Source organism: Narcine bancroftii, chromosome 3, assembly GCF_036971445.1.
Source record: "Narcine bancroftii isolate sNarBan1 chromosome 3, sNarBan1.hap1, whole genome shotgun sequence".
NCBI lineage: Eukaryota > Metazoa > Chordata > Chondrichthyes > Torpediniformes > Narcinidae > Narcine > Narcine bancroftii.
Window position 1 is genome coordinate 71817788 of NC_091471.1, and position 13771 is coordinate 71831558.

The 13771-nt window shown below is 43.1% G+C and overlaps 1 protein-coding gene across 4 annotated transcripts in view; it reads left to right on the forward strand.

Annotated features, from left to right (window-relative positions):
• The first annotated feature begins 758 nt into the window (after positions 1-758).
• The window catches only part of dnajb5 (DnaJ heat shock protein family (Hsp40) member B5), a 31458-nt gene continuing 18445 nt past the window's right edge, over positions 759-13771 (forward strand). For 3 of the 4 annotated variants that reach the window (XR_011353457.1, XM_069924250.1, XM_069924253.1), the window contains exons 1-4: positions 759-847; positions 991-1243; positions 9455-9505; positions 11627-12243. Coding sequence is in view for 3 of the 4 variants with exons in the window: in XM_069924250.1 (XP_069780351.1) it covers positions 1033-1243; positions 9455-9505; positions 11627-12243 (879 nt within the window). In the remaining variant the exon portion in view is untranslated. The remainder of the gene's footprint in view (positions 848-990; positions 1244-9454; positions 9506-11626; positions 12244-13771) is intronic. The other variant, XM_069924252.1, reaches the window with a different exon arrangement.

Here is a 13771-nt window from a genome sequence, read left to right on the forward strand (position 1 = left end):
ATGTATGACTTGGTACTTCTGTCCAGGGCTAGGAGACCCTTATCTGATCCAGACTACCTCAACTTCCTACATTCTATTGTACCTTACCATTCCTTATCTTAGTCCTATGGTCTTGTCACAAAGACTAGAAGATTCTTATGTTAATCGTGCTGACTCTGCTTTCCTGCATCCTAAGCCCCAAGCTTATCCTGTTTGAACTGGTTACAGCCATTTTACTGATGAACTTTAGTTTCTTCCCTGTTCATAATTTTAGATCAATTTTCCCATCTCTCACACTGTGCATGGATGGCCTCACCCTATTATAATTGTCTACAATGTATCCCATCGGCTACGTATTGGCCCATTCACAAAGCGTGTCTCCATTTGAGAAGGAGATCCTTATCCGTCATCGCCTAGTTTCCTGGAAGAGATCACCCCAACGTTCACGATGGATCCCCATTCAGTACGAGACTGAGCACAAACGACCTCAACCCGAGTCGGCCACCGCCACGCCATTATAACCGGAAGTAGGGTCTGCTTCCGCTGACGAAATCTTTCTCGAAGCTTCTCTGCTGGCGCCCCGTCTCCCATTCCAGCTCATGAGTCACCCGTCACAGCTGCCAGATCGCCCCCTCATTTTCTGTCGGCAGCATTTTTTTTCCTCATCCCCCCCCCCCTCGTGGATGATCGACATCAGCCCTCACCCATCCCCTCCCCGGGTGCGGAGGGCGGCGACACCAGGAAGCGGCCAATCAGCGCGCGGGTGGGCGGGACTGTGCCCTGCTCCGGCCGACAGCGGCAGACTCGAGCGAGAGGGAGGGTGAGGGTGGTTCGTTCCCGCGGAGCGTAGGCAGAGGCACATTCCACGGTAATACTTTGCATCCGAGCACATTTTAAGAACGGTCTCTTCACTTAAAATGGGTTGTTTCCTCTTGCGGACGTTGCTGTCTCGTTTGAGGTCATTGTCAATTTGTGCAAATTGACGTGGGGTTTTTATTTTAATCGTTTCAGCAAAATCGCTCGTGTCCGGTGGCGTCTTTCGAAAATAAAGCCATGGGTAAAGATTATTACACCGTTCTCGGCATCAACCCTGAAGCCACCGACGATGAGATTAAAAAAGCCTACAGGAAAATGGCCTTGAAGTTTCACCCGGATAAAAACAAGGAGCCGAACGCCGAGGAGAAATTCAAAGAGGTGGCCGAGGCGTACGAGGTGCTGAGCGACCCCAAGAAGAGATCCATTTACGATCAATACGGGGAAGAAGGTGAGTGGGGCTGGCCGGGCCGCTTCTCGGGGGAGGGGGCGGGGCTTGTCTGTCACGTGCAACGGCGAGACGAGCTCTCCGTTCCCATCGCACCAGGCGCCACCCTTCCTCGTCTCTTCCTCACTGATGCTGGAGTGTGAGAATTCTTGGAGAGAGGAGGACCGACCTTTCTCGCACGTTGATCCACTGTGAGTGCAGTTGCCTGACTCTTGCTGTCTTCTTCAACGGCCCTCCAGTGGAACCGATATGTGGGAATTGCTCCAAATAACGGGGGGGTGAACGCATCCGGAGTTGCTGCCCATGAATGTGAAAAGAGCAGAGTCTGAGAAGGGCTTTTAGGGTCGACTTCTGGGTAGTCCAAAGAAATGAACTCCAGAAAAGGCATGAATATGCCTCTGAGTGGTGGAACTCGAAGTTGGCAAAATCAGAGATGATTATGGACCTCAGGAGGAAGTCAGGGGAACATGACCCAACGGCTCAGTAGTGGAGAGCTTCAAGGAATTGCAAACCAATTGTGAGATTCAGAGGTCTTATTGGCAGTGGTGTGAGGTGATTGTTAACAGAACACTATCAATGATATTGAGCAAATGAGGTACATGAGGAGTATTTTAAAAAATCAAGAACTATAGAAAACGACAGCACAGAAACAGGTCCCTTGGGTCCTTCTAGTCTCCTTTATATCAATGATAAATAATCGTCAGCTTGAAAACATCTTCAGCAGACGGTTGTTACTGCTACTGTAGCCACCTAATGAAATGGCTACAGAGGAAATATACGATGAGGGTTAACATTTGGGAGAAAATAATGGGTTCAACATTTTGGGCTGTAAATAGTTATTTGGAGTTAAATTAATCATTGCCACACTCTTAATTTATTGATTCTGGATATTCACACCATATAACCACTTACAGCACAGAACAGGCCAGTTCGGCCCTACTAGTCCATGCCATAGCAAATCCCCACCCTCCTAGTCCCACTGACCAGCACCCGGTCCATACCCCTCGAGTCCCCTCCTATCCATGTAACGATCCAGTCTTTTCTTAAATGTAACCAATGTAACACGCACAGATGTGGTGCATTTGGCGATTACAAGTAATTAATTGAAGATTTTAGACCCAGGTAAACTTACTGTCACTGATTTGACAAAACCCAATATACCATTTCATTAGGTGGCTACAGTAGCAGTAACAACCGTCTGCTGAAGATGTTTTCAAGCTGACGATTGCTTTCATTCTTGTAAAATGCAGTTGGACTTAACAGAAATCATATTTGACCAATTTGCCGGTGTTCTTTGAATAAGCAAACGTTTGTTTTGGATAAAGGGTGGATGTATTACACTTAGATTTGTAGAAGGCACTTATACACCCATGATTGTGGGGCCAGGCACAATTCCAATGCTATCTACAAGTTTGCTGATGACACCACAGTTGCCGGCAGAATCCTAAACGACAATAACAAAGCGTGCAGGAGGGAGAACGATCCACTCTTTGAGTGGTGTAACTCTAACAACCTTGCGCTCAATGTTGGGGAAAATCAGAGATGATTATGGACCTCAGGAGGAAGTCAGGGGAACATGACCCAACGGCTCAGTAGTGGAGAGATTCAAGAACTTCAAATTCCTGGGTGTCAACATCTCCGAGGATCTATCCTGGAGCCTCCTTGTTGACGCAATCACAAAGGCTCGCCAGCCGCTCTACTTGGAGATGTTTGAGGATATTTGGTATGTCACCAAAGACTCTCAAACTTCTACAAGTGTACTGTGAAGAGCATTCTGGTTGGTTGCATCACAGTTTGGTATGGAGGCACCAAATCTCAGGACAGGGGGGGGGGGGGGGGAATTCCAGAAGCTTGTTAACTCGGCTTATGGCAGCACGGGCACCAGATTTCACTCTGTCGAGGACATCGAAGTGGGGCAGTGTCTTTTTTTTAAAAAATCAAAAAATAAAATCAGCCTCAAAGACCCCCACCACCCAGGCCATGCCCTCCTCACTCTGCTACCATTGGGAGAAAGCTACAGGAGCCTAAAGATGAGCACTCAGCAGCACAAGGACAGCTTCTTCCCCACTACCATCAGCTCCTGATGAAACAATGAACCAAAGACGCTACCTTACTTTTTGTACAATATAATTTTAATTTTTTTTTCTATTTTAAGATGGTTTATAATATGAATATTTGCTCTATGATCCTGCTGCAAAACACCAAATTTCGTGACTTGTTCATGACAATAAATTCTGGTACTGCATCAAGGACAATTGTAAAAGAATAAAAACATTGTGGCCACTGGAATCACAGTGGACACAACAAAATAACCTCACGGCATTTTATTTAGAGTAAATCAAACAGATTTACTCTGCATCACTCGCACAATGTTTTAAAAGCCAGAATCATGCTCCACATGTGCTGATGTCATAACACACTGTTGTCACATGGCTGATTCAATGCCTCCTGGGAGTTGTAGTGCCACCATAGTGCTGCTAAACACCCCTCCCATCTCCCCCCCCCCCCCCCACCCAAACCACAGAACTGGCAGAAAGGTTTGTCTATCTTTTAGGTTGCTGATTTCTGCAAGTGGGGAAGATGTCCACGTGAGCTGGTTTAAGCCTGTCAATAGTTGAAAAGCTGTGGCTTCTCTCCTCTGTCCAAAATACACGTCAACCCAGTTTATCTGAGTACCCTATAAAGTCCTTCATAGGGTGTCTGTAAAGGTTGACCAACTGTTCCCCTTCGGATGAAGGCACATTCACAATTTTTGAGGTCTTCAGGCACAAAAGAAATATTCTCCATGTGACGATGGGGGTCAATTTTCCTACAGGCTCCCTTAACCTGCTTAACAGTTCCTTAGGATCATTGCTAGAGTTGGAGTGGTAGGGGACAAACTCGCCTGGAACCAGACTGACGAGATGGTAATAACAAGAGGTGTCCAATTTGACTTTGCAAAGGTGAAATTGTGCTTCAGACTGTTGGAACCACACTTCAGGCTCAGCTGTCCAGAAAGGTGGTAGCTTCAAACCAATAGCTGCAGAGTCCATGTTTGTCCAAAAATATATTTTTGGGCTCATCAGGGTCACCAAATATGGCCACTGGAATCACAGTGGATACAACGAAATAACCACACAAGGTGTTTTAGAATGAATTATTCTGCATCACCCGCATAAATTTTAAAAAGTCAGAATCACGTGCTAACGTCATCATGCACTGACATCACATTGGCCAGTTCAATGCCTCCTGGAAGTTGTAGTGCTGCCATAGTGTCACTGCAACACAATGGATCTTTCTTAGTTTGACAAGATATAATGAGTGATTTGTTATAGGGATCAAAGCTGTGGCCTCAGCTTTTAACAGTTTATCTAAATAACTTGTATTCAGAAAAGCAAGAAAACTAAGTTATGAAGAAGGCACTAGGATGCTGCAGAGACAGAAATGGTTTAAGGATGCAAATAATGATATGACAAATGGAGGAAAATGTAGAATTGTCTGTTTTGGTGGGAAATCTTTTTTAAAACTGCAATGTTGAAATGGTGAGAGCTAATGGAATTCTGATACACAGAGGGAACAGCAAGTACTTGGGAATACTAATAGAATCATTTAGCTCAAAAGGAATTGCCTTTAAAATTGGGGAAATTCTGCTTCAGTTACCACATCTAGATACTGTATAAAGTTTTGGTTTCCTTTCTTGAGGAAAGACGTAAAAAGCCTTGAAAGAAATTGAGAAGAGGTTTACTCGACTTGTACCTGCTGGAGTTTAGAATGAGAGGGAATCTGATTGAAACTTTGAGGATTCTGAGGGATCTTGTTCAAGTAGATGTGGAAAAAATTTGTTTCCTATTGGAGAATATAAAAATAGAAATTGTTCTTATTGAAGATATTGGGTGTAATTTTTTTTTTGAAGGTTGTATGCTTTTGGAATCTTTTCTCAAAAAAGCAATGCAGTTAGAGTAGTTTGAAGATATAGGTTGATATATTCTTAATAAATGAGGGGATGAGAAGACATGCTGGATAGCCTGGAGATGAAGTTAAAATCAGTTATGAGCTTTCTAAATGATAGAGCCAATTTGAAGGGAAACGTGACCTCCTATTTTGTATATTTGTGATTTCACAAGTACAGGGACTAGCAGACTCAACCACTTGGTCTGTCTAGTTTTCCTTTTGATGAAGACGGTTTGTGTTTGTTTTAGATGCAGTACATGTGTGGGCTTCACCTAATGTTCTAATCCATATTACACAACATAGTAATCTAAATCCTGGCCATCTTTTCTTCCACCATGATTATATTTATTATTGCATTGGACTTCCCCCTCTGCTTATTTTGAATTAATTGAGCAAACATAAATAAAGAAGAAAACGCGTATCCTTTCTATCCAATCTAATATAGTGAATGTGGCTATGCAATCAGCACACCACAATGAATATTAAACAATTTGAAGTTGGTGTTACAGGTAAGGCAACACCGGGAAAAGTTAAAATTGGATATTATGTTGTAAGCTGTCATTTTGTGGACATAATGGTTTGAACAGATGGGTACAACACCAAAAGCACCAAGGCCTAGTGTCCACATATCTCTTTTCCATCATGTTTAGGAGCAAGCAACAGGGCCAGTAGGTAAAAGGGTGCCCTATTGGTCTCAAGCCTAATTCAGGCGAGAGGCAAAGGAGCAGCGAGGGATGAGCAACAAGGCTGGAAGGTAAAAGGGCTAATTCGGGCAGGAGGTGAAGGAGGAGAAAGCAACAGAGTTAATTGGTAGGGACCAATAAAAGGAGGGGAAGCTCAAGGAGCGGCCAAGCAAGTGAGTGGCACAGAGAAGGAGTAGAGCACTGAGGCTTTGGCGTGGAAAGACTGAGGCACAGGTAAAAGGGTGAGTCTTTTTTTCATTTAATATAATCACGGGTTCATTTCATGGCATGTGAGTTCCAACCTGTATCATACTCCTCCTGTGTCATGTGGGAACTTGGAGACTGACAGTGTTCCTAAGGACTACGTGTGCAAGTGGGTCCAGCTACAGCTCCTAATAGACTGCAGACGGCACTGGGGCTGTGCGTGGACTTACTTTGGAGCATCCAGGATGCTGAGGATGTGGTGGATAGCACATTTAGTGAGTTGGTCACACCGCAGCTTGAGGGAGTAGAGAAAGATAGGGACAGGAAGGTAGTGCAAGAGTCTCCTGCAGTCATCTCCCTCCAAAACTGATATACCACTGTGGATATTTTTGGGGATGATGGCCCATCAGGAGAAGGCAGTAGTGGCCAAGATCATGGCACAGTGAGTAGCTCTGCCATGCAAGAGGGTGGGGGAGAAAGTGGTAGAGCAATAGTTATAGGGATTCCATTGTAAGGGAAACAAACAGGAGCTTCTGTGGCTGCAAACGGGACTCCTGGATGGTGTGTTACCTCCCGGTTGCAAGGGTCAGGGATGTCTTGGAACGGCTGCAGGACATTCTGAGAGGGTGAACAGCCAGCTGTCATGGTCCATATTGACAATAACGATATAGGAAAAAAAAGCAGGATGAGGTCCTACAAGCTGAATTTTGGAAGCAGGACCTCAAAAGTAATAATCTCAGGGTTATTACTGGTGTCACAAGTTTCTCAGAGTAGAACTAGTAGGATAGTTAGAATGAATATGTGGCTGGAACGGAGATGCAGGAGGGAAGGTTTCAGATTCTTGGGGCATTGGAACCAGTTCTGGGGCAGATGGGTCCAGTACAAACCAGAAGTTCTACACCTGGACAGGGTGGGATCAATGTCCTAGGGAGATTGTTTGACAGTGCTGTTGGGGAAGGTTTAAACTAATGGGGCAGGCAGATGGGAACCTACAAAGAAAGAACGAGGAAGGTGGTATAGAGACCAAATCTTATGTTAGGAAAGAGAAAAGGAAAAATAGAGGGCAGGAAAGTCAAAAGCAAAGAATGCTGAGGTCACTAGATTCTAAAAGAACAATGGGCATAACAACACTTTATCTGAACACACGTAGTATTAGAAACAAGGTAATTGAATTTGAGGTGCAAATCAGTACCCAGGCATATGATTTAGTGGCCAGAACAGAAACATGGTTGCAAGTTGGGCTTGATTGGAAATTAAATATTCAAGGGTGTCAGTTAATACAAGAAGATAGACAGGTAAGCAAAAGTGGTGGGGTGGTACTCTTAATTAAGGATGAGATGAGGGCAATAGTGAGAGATGATATAAGATCTAAGGAGCAGAATGTTTAACCCATCAGGGTAGGGATTAAGAATAGTAAAGGGGGGAAAAAATCACTGGTTGGAGCTGTCCATCGCCCACCAAATAACAATATCAGTGGTGCAAGCAATTAACTGAGAATTAGCTGAGGCATGTAAGAACAGGACAGCAGTTGCCATGGGGAACTTTGGCTTCCACTTAGATTGGGAAAATCAATTTGGTTGAGGTAGTCAGGAGGATGACTTCATAGAATGCATCCATGATAACTTTCTTGAGCAGCATGTTAAGGAACCAACAAGGGAGAATGCCTTTTTAGATCTAGTATTGTGCAACAATAGGCAAAATTAACGATCTAGTAGTTAAGAACCCTCTTGAAAGAGTGATCATAGATTGAATTTCTCATACAGATGGAGGGTGCAATAGTTAGATCTAAAAGTAGTGTATTATGCTTGATTGGGGAGACTACAACAGGATGAGGGAGGAATTGGTCAGTGTGGTCTGGGAGCACAGGCTAGTTGGCAGAACAGTGGAATATTTTGAAAGACTTTTAACAGTGCTCAACAAAAATATATTTGTTTTAAAAATGAGGGCAATAAGAGAGGAAAGGCCAGCCATGGTTAACTAAGGAAATAAAGGAAAGTTCCCCACAGGGGGTTAGGAAAAAAGGTGGAGGCATTAGGTATAAATAAGGAGGTAGTGAAATGGATTCAGCAATGGTTGGATGGGAGATGTCAGAGAGTAGTGGTAGAAAATTGTTTGTCGAATTGGAGGCCGGTGACTAGTTGAGCTCCTCAGGGATCGGTCCTGGGTCCACTATTTTGTTATATATATTAACGACCTGGAAGTAGGGGTGGAGAATTGGATAAGCAAGTTTGCGGATGATACAAAGATTGGTGGTGTTGTGGACAGTGAGGAAGATTACCGTAGATTAAAAGGTGATTTAGGAAGGCTGGAGGTGTGGGCTGAGAAATGGCTGATGGAATTTAATACAGATAAGTGTGAGGTGTTAATTTTGGAAAGGCAAATCTAAATAGGTCATATGCATTAAATGGTAGGCTATTGAGATGTGCAGAGCAACAAAGGGATTTAGGAGTGATGGTGTAGTGAAGAAGGCATTTGGAATGTTGGCCTTCATAAATCGGAGTATTGAATTCAAGAGTAGGGAGGTTATGATGAAATTGTACAAGGCATTGGTGAGGCCAAATTTGGAGTACTGTGTACAGTTTTGGTCACCAAATTATAGGAAAGATATAAGCAAAATAGAGAGAGTGGAGAGAAGGTTCACGAGAATGTTGACAGGATTTCAAGGTTTGAGTTACAGGGAAAGGTTGTGCAGACTAGGGCTTTTTTCTCTGGAGCGTAGAAGATTGAGGGTGGACTTGATAGAGGTGTTTAAGATTTTAAAAAGGACAGACAGAGTAAATGTGGATAGACTTTTTCAATTAAGAGTGGGGGAGATTCAAACTAGAGGGCATGGTTTAAGATTGAAGGGGGAAAATTATAAGGGGAACATGAGGGGAAATTTCTTTACGCAAAGAGTGGTAGGGATGTGGAATGAGCTTCCGGCAGACGTAGTTGAGGCAGGATCATTGGTTACATTTAAGGATAGACTGGATAGTTACATGGAGAGGAGAGGACTGAAGGGGTATGGACTGGGTGCTGGTCAGTGGGACTAGGAGGGTGGGAATTTGTTACGGCATGAACTAGTAGGGCAGAACTGGCCTGTTCTGTGCTGTAAGTGGTTATATAAAATTAAAAGCTCATGTGCAAAGTCGCCAAGAGAGGGAGACTGAAGGATTAGAAAAACTTTAAAAGGCATCAAAGGTTCAACTAAACGTTAAATAAGAAAAGGGATGAAGGATTATGAAGGTAAATTAGCACAAAGTATAAACAGATAGCAAAAATTTGTATAAATATATAAAATGGAAGAGGGTGGCGAGAGTCAATATAGGTCCGTTGGAAGATGAGAAAGGGAAATTGATATTGAGTGATGAATAAATGGCCGAGGCATTGAACAAATATTTTATGTCATTCTTCACAGTGGAAGACACGTCCAGAATGCCAAAGAGTGGTGTTAGGGGTGAGAAAGGAGGTGAGGGCCTCGATTTTAAAATAATTGTTACCAAAGAAATGGGACTGAAGACAGACAAATCCCCTGGTCTTGATAGGATGCATCCCAGGGTACTGAAGGAAATGCCAGGAGTTATAGCTGATGTGTCATTTACCAAAATTCTTTGGATTCTGGGCAGGTCCCAGCAGATTGGAAGATAGCAAATGTTATGCCACTTTTTAAAAAGGGATATAGGCAGAAACCAGGTAACTATCAGCCAGTTATCTTAATGTCTGTAGTCGGGAAAATGCTTGAAGTTTTCATTAAGAATGAAATAGCAAGGCAATTAGAACAAAGGGGTTGCATCAGAAAGACACAGCATGGATTCAGAAAGGGCAGGTCTTGTTTGACAAACTTGCTGGAGTTCTTTGAGGATGTAATGGGTGCAGTAGATAGAGGGGAACAGGTTGATGGATTTCCAGAAGGTGTTTGATAAGGTGCTGCACCAGACTTATCAATAAGATAGAGATGAATGGAGTCGTGGAAAGTACATTGGCATAGATTGAGGATTGGTTAACTGACAGAAGGCAGAGAGTCAGAATAAATGGGTGCTTTTCTGATTGGCAGACAATGGTAAGTGGGGGGCCGCAGGGGTCAGTGCTGGGCCCACAGCTCTTCACCCTTTGCATTGATGATTTGGAAGAGGGGACAGAGTGTATTGTAGCCAAGTTTGCGGCTGATACTAAATTGAGCGGAAAAGAAAATTGTACCTAGGATGTGAAGAGACAGCAGAAGGATATAGTTAAGTTAGGTGAGTGGGCAAAGATCTGACAGATGGAGTACCACGTTAGTAAATGCGAGGTCATCCACTTTGGTGGGGAAAAATAGAAGAGCAGATTATATAAATGTTGAAAGACTGCAGCATGCTGTAGTGCAGAAGGACTTGGAAGTGCTTGTGCATGAATTGCAAAAAGTTATTAAGGCAAATGGAATGTTGGCCTTCACTAGAGGGATTGAATTCAAGGGCAGGGAGGTCATGCTACAACTAGTGAGGCTGCACCTGGAGTACTGTGTGCAGTTTTGATCTCCATACTTGAAGAATATACTGGCCTTGGAGGCAGTCCAGAAGAGGTTGATCCCAGAGATGAGTGGGTTTGACCTACGAGGAGAGACTAAATTGGCTGGGATTATACTCAATCAAATTCAGAAGAATGAGAGGCGATGGAGAGAAGAAGACTGGATGGGTATGGACTGGGTGCTGGTCAGTGGGACTAGGAGGGTGGGGATTTGTTACGGCATGGAGTAGTAGGGCTGAACTGGCCTGTTCTGTGCTGTAAGTGGTTATATGGTTATGTGATCTTATTAAAAAACGTGAAATTATGAAAAGGATAGATAAGATAGAGACTGGAAAATTGTTTTCACTGGCAGGTGAGACCAGAACCAAGGGGCACAGCCTCAAGATTCAGAGGAGTAGATTTAAAACAGATGAGGATAAACTGTTTTCCAGAGAGTAGTGAATCTATGGCATTCTCTGATCAGGGGAATTGAGGGATATGAGGAAAAGGCAGGTAGGTGGAGTTGAGTCAATGATCAGATCGGCCATGATCTTATTGAATGGCGGAGCAGGCTCGACAGGTCGGATGGCCGACTCCTGCTCCTATTTCTTAAATTTGACAAATTTTCTTGCCCATGTAGCGCAGAATTCTATCTCAATATGATTTCTGATGCTCTAAATCAAGGTAGCAAATATTACAATATCAGAAATATTGTAAATGAATAGTTGATTCTTCAGTTTGAATAGAAAACATTTTGGCATTGAATAACCATTAATACGAAGTATATGACAGAATTAGGTTCTCTAGTATTCACTTCACCATACAATTGTGGCTTTCAAATAGATGCAACTAAAATTTAACAATAAAATCATCAAGAGAATCTTTTAAATTTTCTTGTTAAAATTCATTAATCACTTTTTTTAATGTTTTGACTGCAGTAGATGTCCTCAAATTGTATCCACATGGATTTATTGTTGAGATTGAATGAGTGTGTATTTACAGTAATAAAATTGTCATGACATGAGTAAAACTGAAAAAGCAACATTTCTGTTTCCATGTCATAAAGTTTCATGTGGAATATGATCCTGTTCTCTGTTTGATTTTCTAGGTCTGAAGGCTGGAGGTGTCTCTGCTGGTGGCCCTGGAAACACATTTCATTACACTTTCCATGGTGATCCACATGCTACCTTTGCTTCCTTTTTTGGTGGGTCAAGTCCTTTCGATATTTTCTTTGGTACTCAAGGCCGCTCCTGTAGAATGGCCAATGGCTTTGGTCATGAAGACATGGATATTGACGATGACGATGATGATGATCATGATCCTTTCAATGAATTTAATCATTTTGGATTTAATGGAATTAATGGATTTAATCGTCGGCATCCAGAATCTCTCCATACTCAAAGGAAGGTGCAGGATCCTCCAGTAATTCATGAACTTAGAGTATCTCTTGAAGAAATCTATCACGGTTGTACCAAAAGAATGAAGATCACGCGTAGACGATTGAACCCAGATGGCCGAACCACAAGGACTGAGGACAAGATTCTGAACGTTGTTATTAAAAGAGGTTGGAAAGAGGGCACAAAAATCACATTTCCTAGGGAGGGTGATGAAACGGCAACCAACATCCCAGCTGATATAGTGTTTATTCTGAAAGATAAACCTCATCTTCATTTCAAGAGAGATGGATCCAACATAGTTTATATAGCCAAGATCACTCTTAGAGAGGTAGGTTAAAAAACAATTTCTTTTTAAACCTCAAAGTTTTGAGGCTATTCTCAACTGCAATTTTTTTTTTAAACATTGCAAACTTCAGGTTAATATAATGCTCCATTTTTTTGTGTGCTATGTTATCCAGTTAGCATTGTTAAAAGACAAATGTGAAATACAAATGGATAAGCTCCCACGTCTATAATACCTACTTCTGTGCATAAGGGGGCTTCTGTGGGAATGAGAATTGGTTGAATCTCCTTAAATAATTTACAAGTCTGCTTTACTAAAGCTGCTTAAATGCTGATGCAATTCTAGGTCCACTCAAAATTATATGTAGTTATTTCTACATGTAATAACTTGCTTCCGGTTGGTATGGTGAAATGCTTAAAGGGAGAACTTGTTCACCCATCGAATGGTGAGACTGAGGACCTAGCTGCCAGCTTAAATAGTGAATGCAGGCTCAATTTCTACATTTAAAATATATGGATAGCTGCATAGATGGGAGGGGTTTGGTCACTGGGGTAATAGATCTGCTCAAATTAGATCTGCCAAAAAGGCTGTTCCTGTTCTGAAATGTTCTATGGTTAAATGGTAATTTTATTTTTCTCAGCTAATGTTTAGTTTTATGGTCAGTGCATTTAGCACTGAAACGTAAATACAATTACACTAGAGCATCTTGGCGCCTCACAGTTTGGCGGGCAGCAACCTCCTTTGAAGAAGACCGCAGAGCCCACCTCACTGACAAAAGGCAAAGGAGGAAAAACCCAACACCCAACCCCAACCAACCAATTTTCCCCTGCAACCGCTGCAACCGTGTCTGCCTGTCCCGCATCGGACTTGTCAGCCACAAACGAGCCTGCAGCTGATGTGGACTTTTTACCCCCTCCATAAATCTTCGTCCGCGAAGCCAAGCCAAAGAAGAAAGATGAGATAAATATAAAATTTATAAAAGTAAACACTGGGAATATTTAAATGAGGGCAGTATATCTGGGAATAAAGAGTTAATGTTTTAAATCAATTGCTTTATCTGCATGCAGTATGAAAGAGTATATTTTCCAAAAGATTAGACAAAAATTATACTGAAGTATAAATCTACCAACACATTGACTTTTGGAAATTGAATTATAAGCCGCTTTCAGGTATATTCTCTGCCAAGAATGCGCCTGCAGAAGCAGATGCAGATCTGTGGAATGGTCACTCAGGTGGCAGCCTGAGGTGCCTTGGAGCGCACTCAGGCTCCTGTCCCTTCGAGGGGCAGGGGCAGTTGGCGTGGGACTTCGGGGCAGGAGCGGCCTGCCCCTGCGCCGTGGGGCACCGGGGAGGGGGGCTGTCAGGCGCTGGGAGTTGGGTCGCCAGCTGATTGTCATCAGCCCACCCCTTAGCAGCCGCTTACAGGCAGCTGCATTCAGGTGCCTACGGGGTCTTCAGTGCTCTGGCGATTTCCCTCTTGAAGGAGGATTGGAAAGCGCCTCAGATGTGCCTCCTGCTCTTTCAGGTGGCCTGACAGCCGCATAGGGATAGAATATGCGGCTTTATATCATGG